This window comes from Papaver somniferum, chromosome 2, assembly GCF_003573695.1.
Source record: "Papaver somniferum cultivar HN1 chromosome 2, ASM357369v1, whole genome shotgun sequence".
NCBI classification, from domain to species: domain Eukaryota; kingdom Viridiplantae; phylum Streptophyta; class Magnoliopsida; order Ranunculales; family Papaveraceae; genus Papaver; species Papaver somniferum.
The window spans coordinates 13,180,103-13,193,993 of record NC_039359.1 but is presented as its reverse complement, the minus strand read 5'-3'; the positions used below and the strand labels follow the sequence as shown (position 1 = coordinate 13,193,993).

General features: G+C 35.2%; 2 protein-coding genes across 2 annotated transcripts; one reads left to right on the top strand and one right to left on the bottom strand.

Annotated features, from left to right (window-relative positions):
- Positions 1-965: 965 nt before the first annotated feature.
- LOC113350662 lies at positions 966-1,424 on the top strand. The gene has a single exon (XM_026594795.1). The coding sequence runs from the start codon at positions 966-968 to the stop codon at positions 1,422-1,424; it is 459 nt and encodes a 152-aa protein (XP_026450580.1).
- Positions 1,425-7,135: 5,711 nt separating this feature from the next.
- LOC113346937 (probable WRKY transcription factor 48) lies at positions 7,136-8,971 on the bottom strand. The gene is made up of 3 exons (XM_026590489.1): positions 8,467-8,971; positions 8,147-8,290; positions 7,136-7,907 (listed from the first exon to the last, which is right to left on the bottom strand). Exons 1-3 carry the CDS (start codon positions 8,844-8,846, stop codon positions 7,469-7,471), a joined length of 963 nt encoding a protein of 320 aa, XP_026446274.1. The 5' UTR covers positions 8,847-8,971; the 3' UTR covers positions 7,136-7,468.
- Positions 8,972-13,891: the final 4,920 nt, after the last annotated feature.

Genomic DNA, 13,891 nt, shown 5'->3' with positions numbered 1-13,891 from the left:
AAATTTACGATTAGGCGATGATGAACTCCTAACCGTAACTGGAAAAAATTGGGGAAACTGAATTGTAAACCAGTTACAATTTTTTTTTTTTTTTTTGGGTTTATGGTTAAGTTTGGTCTTGGTCGAACCCAACTGTAAATTAGTCACAGTTGGTTTGTTGCGAAAAACCCAACTGTAAATCAGTTATGTATGTTTGGGCTTTTTGGTGAAAACCCAACCATAAATGGTTTTGAAATATAATTTTCTCTACGGATTTCAATCAATCTATCCATTTCAAACGTAATTGGTTTGTCGATCACCATCACTTCTATCAATGTTATTCTTCCCCATCTTTAATAGAGATTTCAGTCGATGATTGTAAGGTTTTCGAATCGCGGATTAATCGAAAACGATCAAATGTTTTGAAGGATTTACAGTTGATGAAGGAGAGGAACAACTTTTTGAATTAGAATTAGGTTTTGATTTAAGTATTTAGGTTTTTATTTTAGATGAAGGATAATTTGGCCATTTGCAATCGCATTAAGATACTCCATAACCAATTTTTTCGGTCACTATAAATCCATGTGAAGCCTCTATATCAGGTTTCTTATAAAAAAGAAGTGTCAAACGGGGCCTAAGCCTAACTAACGAATTTTTCATCGGAAGCACGTGACAACATCGCAGGTTTGATCCATCTCAAATTTCATCAAAAAAGAAAAAGATCCATCTCAAATCAAACGGCTGTAAACCGCACAATTAAGTTTTTTAACCAGTATATATAACCACAACCCATCCTAGTCATACTAGTCACGCAATAAACATTCTTTTCTTGATTTTAGCGGGAATAGAAAGCAGAAACCCAGAAATCTACAAAAGAACCATCTAGAATTTCCATCCGTACACTAGAATTTCTTCTGAAGAGAGAAGGGAGAAAGAAATTGGGGAAAAATCTCATTCTCAGAGAAACACAAGATTTTCAAGAAAATATGGTAAGGAACATTTCAACTTATTGTGAAGGAAATCATGGTCAAGATCCAAGAACCGTAATCACTAATTTCTTCAATAAAAGGTTACAAACAACAGTAACGTCAAGATCAGAAATCATAAAACAATGGGTTGCTGAACGTTTGGAAGTTATCAAATTCTTCCACAATGAAAATCGAATCATTGTTGGAGTCGGTGTTCAATGGACAGGACCAACTAGAGCGGCTGATGCACTACAACTCTGCATCGGTACACGTTGTTTAGTGATTCAATCGTCTCATACTCCTCATATTCCTTATGAGCTTCATAGTTTCCTTAGTAATCCAAATAATCATTTTGTTGGTATTTTGAATGATTTTGATAAACAATTACTTGAGAATTGTCGGCATCGGTTGTGCGTTTCGAATTTGAAGAATTTGGCAAGGCATTTTCTTGGTTTTGTTGATGTTCGTAAAGATTAATGGGTTGGGAGGAGTAATTGGAGTAGTGTGTATCTTACTTAGTATTGAGCAAGTTCAGTATGCAGTTGTTGGTGCTTAAGTTTCTTTTGAAGTTGGAAGGATTATCAAGATTTGGAGGATCTGAAATTTCTGGGGGTTTCTTGATGTTTTTCGTTGGATTCTCATGAGGATTTCTTGTTTGGATTTGGCGTATTTCCAATGGCGGTTTTGCAGCAACAGAAGTACAGAACTGTATAGTGAGTTCTTCTTTAATATGAGTAGTGTACTGATTTACATTAGCTTCTTCTTTTTTTTTTTGCTCATTCTAGTAGTTCATGATTCAATGTAATGTCTGACAACTTGGGGGTTGAATCATGAATGTCATGCATAGCAATATTGGGGTTGATGTTTACACGCTAATGCTACATCTATGGAAACGATTTCTTACGCCATTTTATAATTTTCTGTGTTGTTATTATTCATGATTACTGTTGATTAATGTCCTAGAATGAATGATATGTGCATTGCGGTTGGTTTAGTTTTGCTTTTGAAAGTCTGTATAACATTTAGAACCTCCATCACTAGATTTACCAGTTATGATGAACATAAAAACCTTAGGAATGGGTGTCTTGAACTGACAAGTTGTTCTCCTTCTGTTGCTATTTGTATCTTATGAAAGAGTAGATTGAACCATGTAACAGGATGGTGGAATGTTTCATTCATATTGAGGTTTGAAATTATACATTCCGGAGGTGATGAAGCATTCCACCATCCTGTTACATGGTTATGTATTGCATTCTGACATAGGTTGTCCGCAATGAAATTTACATTTTTCGGAACTGATTCAGTTAAACTTACTCTTGAATCCTTGATAGACAAAACTAGAGACCTATCCCTAGAAGGCTAGAGTTGCTTTAGGAACAGTAACATCATCACCTTGTATAGTGACTTTGTTAAGTGGATGTTTCTTTGAAAGAAAGATGCCCAGAATGCAAGCTTTAGTCTCTGCCATTCAGATCATGTTAAATGTTGAAATTCCACTGCGGAATAGCTCCTACAGAACCTTTGTTAGGATCAAATGTTGCATCCACATTGATTTTGATATAGCATTCAGGTGGACATTTCCAAAGGCTATTCTGGATATTTGAAGCAGATATTGATTCAAAAGCTACTTTATCTGCAATACCTTGTTGAAACTCAGACACATAGCCTTTTTCAATGTTTGGCCACTAGAGAGTGTTTCTTAGAGAAATCAATTCCATTTCTAGTCTTCCGCGGATTCCTTAAAATGCACATTCCCATAGTAAATTGAGTACTGTCCTGATCCTCCATCCTCTGACAGATAATTTGTCTTAGGTCTTCAGTCACTTCATCTTGCAGGAAAGGAATAGGTGCATTATTGAAAATAATTCAAGCCCAAGGACATTTGAATAGCAAATGACTGATTGATTCTTCGTTGTTGTTGCAAAAAGTGCATGCTGGATTAACATTGCAATTGAATCTAGCAGTATTTTTTTTTGATTGCAAGGGTGCAGAACAGCCTCCAACTGTTTTTGGAGTTGTAATTCATTCATGAATCTGCAATGTGGATACTGGAATGCTCCCAAGCAAATAAACAAGTGACTGAATACAGCCTTACCCAAAAGAAACTAAACTCATAACCTTACTGCCAGAAGCTTGCTGGCTAAAGACTAACTGCCAGAAATGCTCTTTTATAACCTTACTGGCTAAAGACCAACTGCCAGAAGGCCATATTGCACTCCACTCGTTTGAAGAACATAAAAAGGATTACAACAACCAAAAAACACAGGATTTTGTTGAAGATAAAAACTTACAAATACTTGAGCCTCACTGAAATCAAAATTTCAAAGGAATTTATGGAAGTTAACCAAGAATTTTCCTGAATTTGTTTTAGGCCAAGTCCACGAATCCACCACATGAATTGTGTCATTTTGTTAAGAGTGTTAGTCACCGCTTCTTAGTTGTTAGCCGATTTTGTGTATGTCTTGTTGTTGCTGGTGTATTTCTTATGTACTTTCATTCTTGGTTCACAGAGTGCTAACTGCACATTCCATTCGTGGTTCACACAGTGTCTATGAACTGCAGCTTCTGGCGACTCCAGTTTCTTAAATGGCAGGACCAAGTTACTCGCTTGCCACCCTGGATCCATATTAATCATGTGGAAGCAGCCTGATCACAAACTACACGCTGTGGAACGTCGACATAACTGCCCACTGATAAAATAATTTGGCTTGCAATTGGTCAGGCCAGTATAGCATACTTTGGAGATGATATGGTGGTGAAAAGTTGTTTCAAAGACAACTAGAGAAAAAACGAGCGCATCTACTTGCCAGACCCATATACTGAGATTGGGTGAGATATCCTTCCTCTGAAGAATTGCGTGGCAGTCTGGCAGATAGGACTGAACAGAATCAAATGCTGGCTAACGGAAAAGCAAGATAACAGTTAAGTCTAACAGACCCTAACGGCAGAAGCCAACTGTCATAACTAACCATAAGAATAGACAACTGTAACGTAAATGTTTACACTCCTGTAAGCTCCAGACTCACCGACATTTATCATCCCCCGCAAGATGAGGAGAGAAAGCACACTCAGCTTATCTCTCACGAAATCAAATCAAACCTTTGGTAAAAACATTTGTTATCTGGAATTGTGGTAAATCATTTTCGGGCCTTATGATGAACGTTTAGTTAGGAATGATTTGTCTAGGGACGATGGGTTTTCTGAATTTTGAGGGGACCATCGTTTTATTAGGTCACTTTCTCAATAGTTATGACGGGTGTCTTAAAATGTTGAAATGACCAACATATCCTTAACCTAATTTAATTTAAAACCAACCTAATAACCATATATATATATATATATAGTCATTTCCTCCTTCCACCACCGCCCACCATCGCCGATTACCACCACCACCACCTCTGATTATCACCACCACCGCTTACCACCACCACCTCCTCCCACCACCACCACCACCGCCGATTACCACCACCACCACCACCTCTCTCTCTTTATATATAGCTTAATTTAATTCTTTAACAAAGATGTTCTCACAAACCCATTACTTGTCATTCGTTTTTAGTTGAAAAAATGAGAAATAATCATCAAAATGAGTTGAAAATGGAAATTGCAAAGAGGTTTAATGGAGGTTTTTTTCAGAGAAAGGTTCGGTTACGTCGCAAAAAAATTTCAACTTTTTATAACCGAACTTCTTACTAGTAACTAATCATAATAATCATTACTAATCATATGAATCACTAATCATTAAGTTCGGTTTTTGGTCATAAATATGGGTAACCGAACTTTAAGTTCGGTTTGATCGTAAAAAGTTTTAAATTTTTTTGTAACCGAACTATTTAATAGTCACCTCAAATATATAGTTCGGCTTGATCGCAAAGAAAAATTTCAATTTTTTGTAACCGAACTTCTTAATGGTAGCTAATCATTACTAATCATAATAATCATTACTAATCGTATGAATTACTAATCATTAAGTTCGGTTTTTGGTCATAAATTTGGGTAACCGAACTTTAAGTTCGGTTTGATCGTAAAAAGTTTTAAATTTTTTTGTAACCGAACTATCGCAAAGAAAAATTTCAATTTTTTGTAACCGAACTTCTTAGTGGTAACTAATCATTACTAATCATAATAATCATTACTAATCATATGAATCACTAATCATTAAGTTCGGTTTTTGGTCATGGGTAAGTCACACCAAATATATAGTTGGGTTTGATCGCAAAGAAAATTTTCAATTTTTTGTAACCGAACTTCTTACTGGTAACTAATCATACTACTCACTAATCATTAAGTTCGTTTTTGGTCATAAATTTGGGTAACCAAAAAAATTTAAAATTTCTTTGTAACCGAAATTTTTACTGGTCACACCAAATATATAGTTTGGTTTGATCGCAAAGAAAATTTTCAATTTTTTGTAATAGAACTTCTTAATGGTAACTAACCATTACTAATGGTACTAATCACTAATAATACTAATAACTAATTAATCATTAAACTAACACATTTAATTAAGGAGGGTAAGTTTGGTATTAAGAAAAACATTTGGATAAAGGGTGATTCAGGATTATTTATAATATCTTGCCTAAAATAGAATCATGGTCTCCACAAAAAAATCATGATCCCCAAAAAAAATGATTTTTACTTAGTCCAACAAATAAATAAAGCCCATCAACGGTAACAGCCTTAAAATCTGGGGCAGTTCTAGACTGACCGAGCTTTGCACTTCAATTGGTGCCGCAGCAGTAATAGAGATGGTGGGCCCCGCACCCCTGGATTTAGCAGGGGCCCCTGCTGTTAGAGCACGGTACAATTTGAAGTGCACAACTTCGGTACACATATTGTTTCTGTAAAATGTGTAACGTGTAAGAGTGGTCGAGTACCTCGAGGAGTCCTAGGCACGCAGTTTGACCTGCTTTGGTATCAGAATACGGTGCTGAAAAAAAATCGACCGATCGATGAAACTTTAAATGACCGTGCCAAATATATGCGATTTCCATTTTGGTAGAAAAACCTGTGAACTCTCTTTCACTCCCTTTAAGATAATTTTTTTTTAAACTTATCACACAAAAAATTAAGGTGACCAAATTTGTGATACAAAAACCCTATTCAAATGTTGGGAACCATTAAAACTCCAGCTTAAACAAATCGATACAAAAACCCCATCAAAACAAAATTGATAAAAATTTGGTTTCATCAAATTTTATGTTGGTTTCATCATTTATTTTGATGAAACCAAATTGGTTTCGGGATTTTTGTGTTAATTTTGTTTTGACGAGGTTTTTGTGTTACTTTTGTTTTGATGGGCTTTTTGTTGATGGGTAAACTTATTTATATTATTATTATTCAGTTGTCAATAAATCGGGTGCATAAGCGCATTGGAGTTTCCTAGATCCCAAAAGTTAGACTATCTAAGTCAAACTATGTGCTTGGTTTGCCTCTCATAGAAACTACAACTGCTACCTCGGCCAACCCTGACCTGTAGATTAGTCGGATAAGAAGGCCGATTGATGATCGAGTATGCCACTACAAGTGGGTGTTAGACACCCCCTCCACTGAAGCATTGCTGCATTATAACGTGGGGGTGTCGATAATAAAATGTGGTCCAAGTATGATGCTGAGTTTGGACACTCATTTCACAAGTGGGTATTCAAACAGTTGAACTCTCCACATAACTACAACCTTTGAGCTGTGTGCGGAGAATATAAACCATCCAATTATTTGTTTTTCATCCCTAAACACGTAATTTAGATGTAGAGATATGACCATAACCATATATATCAACATCAAATATCCTTGAGAATCAAGAATACCACTAAGATGAACAATCGTTTATATGCCTTAATTATACACACCCCACTACCACACCATTCAATGAACCTAAATTAAAGCATTTATATCAACTCAAAAAAACATCACAAAAAAGGAAAAAATAAAATAAAGCCATTGTTATCAGTTACCAAATTTTAGTAGAAGTAGTAGCTGATATATATTTCTCATCAATCAACTTTTTTTAGCTTTTGGAAATTCTCATCAACTTCTTTCAATTCCTTTCATGCTCTCATCAACTTTTAACTTAGTTTTCAGTTCCCTTACTCTAGATATATCAAGATATATATCTTGATTATATTCCTAAAACCCTTGTAAGTGAACCCAACCACTAATATGGGACAATAAAAGAGACAAGAACAAGATAGAACAAACAAACATTACCCTAAACTGATAAAATTGATTTACATTAATATTGACAATAACGATAAGCTGAAACTAGCATGAACTAGCAAGTCCTTCCATTATGTTTAATACAAAGTGATATATTAACTACCTAGCTACGGCTACATAAAGATTCAAAACCAAGAACACTGATAGTACTAAAGGCTGTTATATATAATGGTAGTGAATGTATGGTTAATCTCTAAGGTTTTTTTTCCAAGTGATCTCCGGAAACTCTCGTCAGTGTTCAAGTACTATATATTATCGAATTTGCACAGAGATAATATCCAGAGATGAGAACATGTAAATTGGTTCTACTCATCTTTGCGCCTATCGGATTGAACGATATCTTGGAGGAGTCCATGATCTCTAAGATATGAAGCTGAAGCTGACGAAGTGCTATAGTGCCGACTCTGATCATGAAGTAAACTATGATGAGCAGTTGAAGGTGGAAGGGATGTTGTGGTAGTAGTACTATAATTCCCAGGTGTCTGTAAATTGTACATATAGGGTTGCTGCTGTTGTTGAAGGTGAAGTTGTTGCTGTTGATAATGGTTCTGCATCATTGAGCCGTAGTTATTGAAATGACTCATAGAACTCTGAGACATTCCAATGGAACTTCCGCGAGTCATAACAGGACTGTGGTGCGTATGCTGGCCTTCGTAAGTCGTTACAACCATCGATGGATCATCCGAGCATCGTTCTACTCGCTTCTTTACACCACATGTGGCACTGGTGCAACGATAGTAGCTCCTAATAAAGAATGAAACAAAGTGAAAATGAATACCCAATTTGATGAGAGAAAACAAAAACAACACTGAATATGCCTTCAATTCTCATGAGTACTTCATGTTCATGATAATATGATTTGATTCCATACGAGTAATTAATTGTACTACTAGTTATCATTATCCACTTACAAAGAACCGTACCGATATAACTAATACAGATAATAATGAAATTTTCAATCTTATATAATGATCGAAACATACCTTGGGAAAGGACTATTCTTAACAGCTTTTTGTCCATATTTTCTCCATCTGTAGCCATCTTCCAGATGATCAACTTCACTTTGTGTCTTGAAAGCATACCTCTGCTCTCTTTGCTTTTTCAGTGGTTTCTTTTTGGATTTGGATCTACACCCACAAACAAAATTAAACTCAACATCAACAATTTCTTAGAATCTTTTAGGGTTATGTCTGTAACCTGAATCGATTTTATATCATATAAGAAAAGAAAGCAAATAAACAAAACCTCTTTCACACATGACATGTAAAAGATAGAGAATTTTTTTATAAATGTATATGCTTACTGTTGTTTTGACTTCTGATCATCTTGTTCTTTATCCTGCTTTGAAGAGATTTTATTGTTGTTGACATGTTCAGTATTATCAGTAGCTGCTTCATTAGATGTTGCCGAAGAGATCGAGTCGGAGTTGGGCGTAGCCGGCAAGTTAGTCAAATCAGATGTAGTTTCAGAAAATGGTGGTGGTGGTGGTGGTGGTGGTGATGGATATTGCAGTGAAGATAGTTGTTGTTGTTGCTGTGGGATCATCTCATATAAATAAGGACTAAAATCTTGGTTGCTACCTAACAAATCCATAAACCCTAAATCACTAGTAGACATATCAAACATGCCTGGTTGTTGTTGTTGTTGATGATCATAAAATGTTGCAAAATCTTTCCTCTCCATAATCTTCTTAGTGTTAATATCAATGAAACATTTGTGACTGTGGCGTGTTGTTCTTATGTATGGTTTTAGAGAAGACAGAGAGAGTTTTAGAGACTGTAGGTGTGAATGAAAACCTTTGGTCTTTGTGTAGAGAGGAAGGAGGTGGTTGGGATAGATGGAAGGTCTAGAAATACTAGTCCAAAATGGTGGGTAACTGGCTATAGCCAGTTAACTATGTGTACGGAAAATGGAATTGCGAGGATAATTGAGGATGGTGTTTTGACTGGCTAACCGGGTTAGGTAATAATTTTTATTTTTGAATGTGTGTGTGTGAAGCCTGAGGTGTGAACCTTAAAACGGTAAAGCTAGATTCCTGAAATTCATTTCAATCCCTCGTGCCACGGAAGAAAGAGATCTCTCAAATCTCAATTCAATTTATTTATTTCTTTTCCTTTTTTTTTTCACTTTTGGGACTACTCGTATTGTTTTTTCAGGGTATGAACAACTTTTGATTAATTGACTAATATATCCCCAACTCTTTAATCTTGACTATACATTCTTCTGCGAGGATGGATACTTCAACCCAACCACTATATCAATGCTAACAACTTGGTGGTGTGACAACGTGTAGAATTGTATTGTCGACTAATTTAAAAATGTTGATTTGGGAATTAGCGACTCTAATCCTTGTGTTGTGCTGGTCATGCTTTAGACTGATTGTGATGCAAGAATGTTCTAATTCAGCAGTGGGAAAGCTAGCCGTGTTACTTTTTCGGTAGTTAGAATACGACCAACTAAACAAGCTTCTATTTGCAGGTTCAAACTAATTGAGTTGAAAAGATAGTTGGGCTGAAATATCAGGAAAGTTTTCCCTTTTATGTACTTTTTCTAAAGAGAGAATTTGAGACGAGAAGAAGAAAATAAAAGGAATTTGATATTCATGGTCCTGGTCGATGGATGGATATGGCGGTAAAGAAAGTTCAAAAAGTTAGGAGGATATTGTGGGTCTCTCCTATCTAATGCCCCCATATTAAATTTGTTATTTGTTACTTTGTGTTTGTTGCATGATGATGATATAAACATAATATGATCAAAAGGATGTGTTTCGACAAATCAAAACAAGATGATTCCAAAAGAAATCTAGGCATGCATGCTTCTAAAGGAAAAGAAGAAGTTTCGATTGATTTTGTTGGAACTTTGAGAGACCCAACTTTTGGTAAAGGAGGCTAAAACATTCGATAACTTGGGATTTTCTGATTTAAGCTTATTATCAATACAGTATTTGAATCCCTACAACCAGATTTAGGACTCTATGGTATCTTGTGGATGATATAATAACGTTCAATGGACGTGAAGAGATTATAACAAAGGAAACCAATGTTAGCCGTCGAGTAGTAATAGAAAGCAGTTTTTTGTAGTTCAAAAAACGAACATTTTGTAGCACATTTTGAAGCATTTACACAAACATTTAGTGCACTCATGCACCCCCGTCCAACATGTAAGCCCTCCTAAGGGTGAATGTCCGGCACCAACGGTCAAAACAAGAATTTAATTACCACTCATCTTCCTAATTGCGGCCAAGATCAAAAAGAAGACCGTTAATTACGCTAGTTCATATTAATTTGGTCATGTAAAACATAAAGTGCAATCTTTGTTGCGATTTCGTATGAAAGTGAGCATGTAAAAGAGAATTAAAGTTGTGTTTGTGGGCGTGTGAAGTGAATATGATCATATTTACTGCTCTTTAGTATGTGCACGTGTGTGCAAAAGCACAAACTTACTCATGACACGGAAATCAATCACCGAAACCATATTTATGAATTTAGGATCTCATGTTTTAGGATCCCTAATCAATCTTCTGCCTCTCGACAAACCAACATCTGATTTGCACACGCCTAATTAAAGTTTAACTAAAGAGAAAGTTAAAACTATAACTTGGGACACTTTTATATTTGAGTAATGGATTTTTAACGTTGAACTATTTTGGAGGATTTTCTTCATATGCGCGGTAAAAAATGAAAATCTAACAAAAAAAATATATATATTAAAAGAGAAAAAAAAAATATATTAAAAAAACGGACATCTAGCTCAGCTAGTCATTCCCGTTTTCCAAAGTTTTATGCGCTGCAGGAGGTTCCAGGCTCGAGCCCCTAACGGCGTAATATTGCAGGAATTAACATGGAAGCTAGAGTTAGCTTGTCCCCCTTATGACACAATCTCAGCCCCCATCCGCTTCGGCTCTCTTGGCTAGGTTATCCATGAGACTCGCTGGTAGGCTAGCACGATAACCTGTTCAATTAATGTAGTAGTACGTTGTTGGATCTTAGCTTGTTAGTCTTCCAACTAGTTAATGCAATACTTTTTATCTAACAATAATAATGATAATATTTTAAAGAGAAAAAAGTAACAACAACCAAAGTTTGAAGTACAGACGATAATAATTACATATGTAGAATAGTCTCCCAATAGCAAGATTTGGTTGCAACTGACAAAGCTAAATATATCCAGATCACATCTCCAAAATACAATAGTCTGTTTTATTAACATTCTGAGCTCTGTAACATCCTCTCGTTTAAAGCCAAAAACTCTATTCATGCGCTCCTTCCAAAGATTCTTTCAGCATTCTTTTTAATTGCTCACGGAAAATTACCAACAAGAGACTCTTTAAGAAGAAATGGTATTGAAGTCTCAGTTGAGTGCCTTTTCCGTAATGATGTTGAAACTCCCTCCCGTTTGTTGTTGCACTGCACATTAACTAAGAAAGTTTGGAGTAAGTTTCTGGAAAAGCTTAACTATTTTTTTTTTCAATGCATGGTCATCTCCCTACTGTTCAGCAATCTTGGCATTTGAATCAATCTTCACCAGCAATAACATCAGTATAATTTAATCTCTGCAGCTATTTTTTGGTCCATTTGGAAAGAAAGGAATGCAAGAGTGTTTACTGATAAGGTCTCTAATGAAGTTGCAGTCACAAATAAGGCAATCTAATGCTTATGTTTTTAGTCTCTGACAATCAAAGAATTTTAACATTTATCTTCGGCGGATTTCATGAATACTGGCATTCAACTTTCTTTGAGATGCAATAAGGTTTTGGCTTTGTTCTTTCCTTAGGCTTCTGTTTTGTTCGTTTTTGGCTTAAGCCTGTTTGTGGGTTTTTACTTTTTTTTTTTTTCTTCTTTTTCTTCCTTTAACTTTTCTTGTAATTAGATTAAGGTGGTATAAATCTTTTACACCCTCTATTTTTTTGATCAATAAACTCATTTCTTTACCAATCAAAAAAAAAGATTCTAAATGATGGCATACAAAAGAATTCCCTGAACCTTTTTACATCTTTCTGAAAGAGAGTTGTGATTCAATGCCTTAACAATTGCAGTATAGTCTCGAGTGTTGGTGATGATATGTAGCTTGGATTTATGAAAAAATCCCAAAGATCAAAGAGTAGCTGCAATGCATTAAAATGTGATATGCAGTTCCAACAACTACATTTCCTCATCCTCTGAAAAGAGTAGCTGCAATGCATTAAAATGTGATATGCAGTTCCAACAACTGCATTTCCTCATCTCTGTAAAGAATGGAACACGTCCCAAGTCACTTCATAGTAAATCTCATTCAAGCTTTTCAGTGGCGTTCATATTCATCTTCTTGAACTCGCAGTACCAACTTTCAGACCTTGATGTATTGACTATAGACAATTGTTTCTCTTTACATGCTTTAAAAATTGTAGGAAACAAATACTTCAAAACACCCATGTTGATGCAGGGCGGAAGCGTTGAATAGAATTAAAATCTAAAACTCATATTTCCGAGATACAACTCTCAAGGAAAATACTACTTTTCAATTAATCAAAATCTTCTCCCTCTAATATCAAAACATGGAGCTCTTTATATAGATATCTCCTTATCAATTAATAACCAAATATTTTATTTAATTATTAAAAATACTTACTACCTTATCTAATGGATATTTTCTAAACTAATAAAATACTAAAATAAATACTATTAGATACTTCTAAAAGTTACATAAATAATAAAATAGAAAATACCTTAATTAATTAAATATTATTTGCTAAATAATAATAATAAATCAAAGAAAAATAACAATAAACGAGTATATTCACTTTCCCTAAATACTCCACCATTCTCCCCTTCTCAAAAAAAATCCGCCCTCGAATTTTGCCAGTATTTGTTGTTGGGTAAATAATTCTTCGATGAAAATTCTTATAATCCTTCAACTTAAATAATATTGACATAATTACTATTGAACCGGAAAATACCTGCGCATCGAAATAGTGAAGTTGATGTCGTTGATCCACCTGATTACATACTGCTTCAAGAGAATATGAACCAACATAACAAGAGTATAACATGATCTCATCATCAGGGTAATCATCATAGACCGGTGGTGAATTCCAATCCACGATAACTTCATATTCTTTAGTTCCAGAGAAAGAAAAAATATCATCAAACCTTTGGATTTCAAGCTTTAATCCGGACTCCAACGAATCTCGCGGATCATGTGCAACTCCTTGAAATCCTTTCTCCTTGTCGCCAAAGAGATTTTTGTTTTCATCACCGGTCACTTCCTCCACTCGTTGTAGGCTAGGACCATGATGGGGCTCTTGCTGATGATGCATTTCAGCCAATAGGAGGGTGAGCGCGTTAACCTTCCGTTCTAGATCATCTACTACCACTTGCTCTTTCTCATCGCTGAGAGCGGCTCTTCGAACAACACCATAATTTCTTCCTCGAAACATGACGCAGGAGCGTTGCCTGTCTCTGAACCAACTGATGCAGGGCGGAAGCGTTGAATAGAATTAAAATCTAAAACTCATATTTCCGAGATACAACTCTCAAGGAAAATACTACTTTTCAATTAATCAAAATCTTCTCCCTATAATATCAAAACATGGAGCTCTTTATATAGATAACTCCTTATCAATTAATAACCAAATATTTTATTTAATTATTAAAAATACTTACTACCTTATCTAATGGATATTTTCTAAACTAATAAAATACTAAAATAAATACTATTAGATACTTCTAAAAGTTACCTAAATAATAAAA

Bases quoted from the DNA above. Each gene is read 5' to 3' on its own strand.
- LOC113350662 (XM_026594795.1), top strand. From the start codon at position 966: ATGGTAAGGAACATTTCAACTTATTGTGAAGGAAATCATGGTCAAGAT.
- LOC113346937 (XM_026590489.1), bottom strand. From the start codon at position 8,846: ATGGAGAGGAAAGATTTTGCAACATTTTATGATCATCAACAACAACAA. The intron at 8,291-8,466 runs GTAAGCATATAC...TTGTGGGTGTAG, and splicing joins GATCAGAAGTCAAAACAACA to ATCCAAATCCAAAAAGAAAC. The intron at 7,908-8,146 runs GTATGTTTCGAT...ATTCTTTATTAG, and splicing joins AAGAATAGTCCTTTCCCAAG to GAGCTACTATCGTTGCACCA.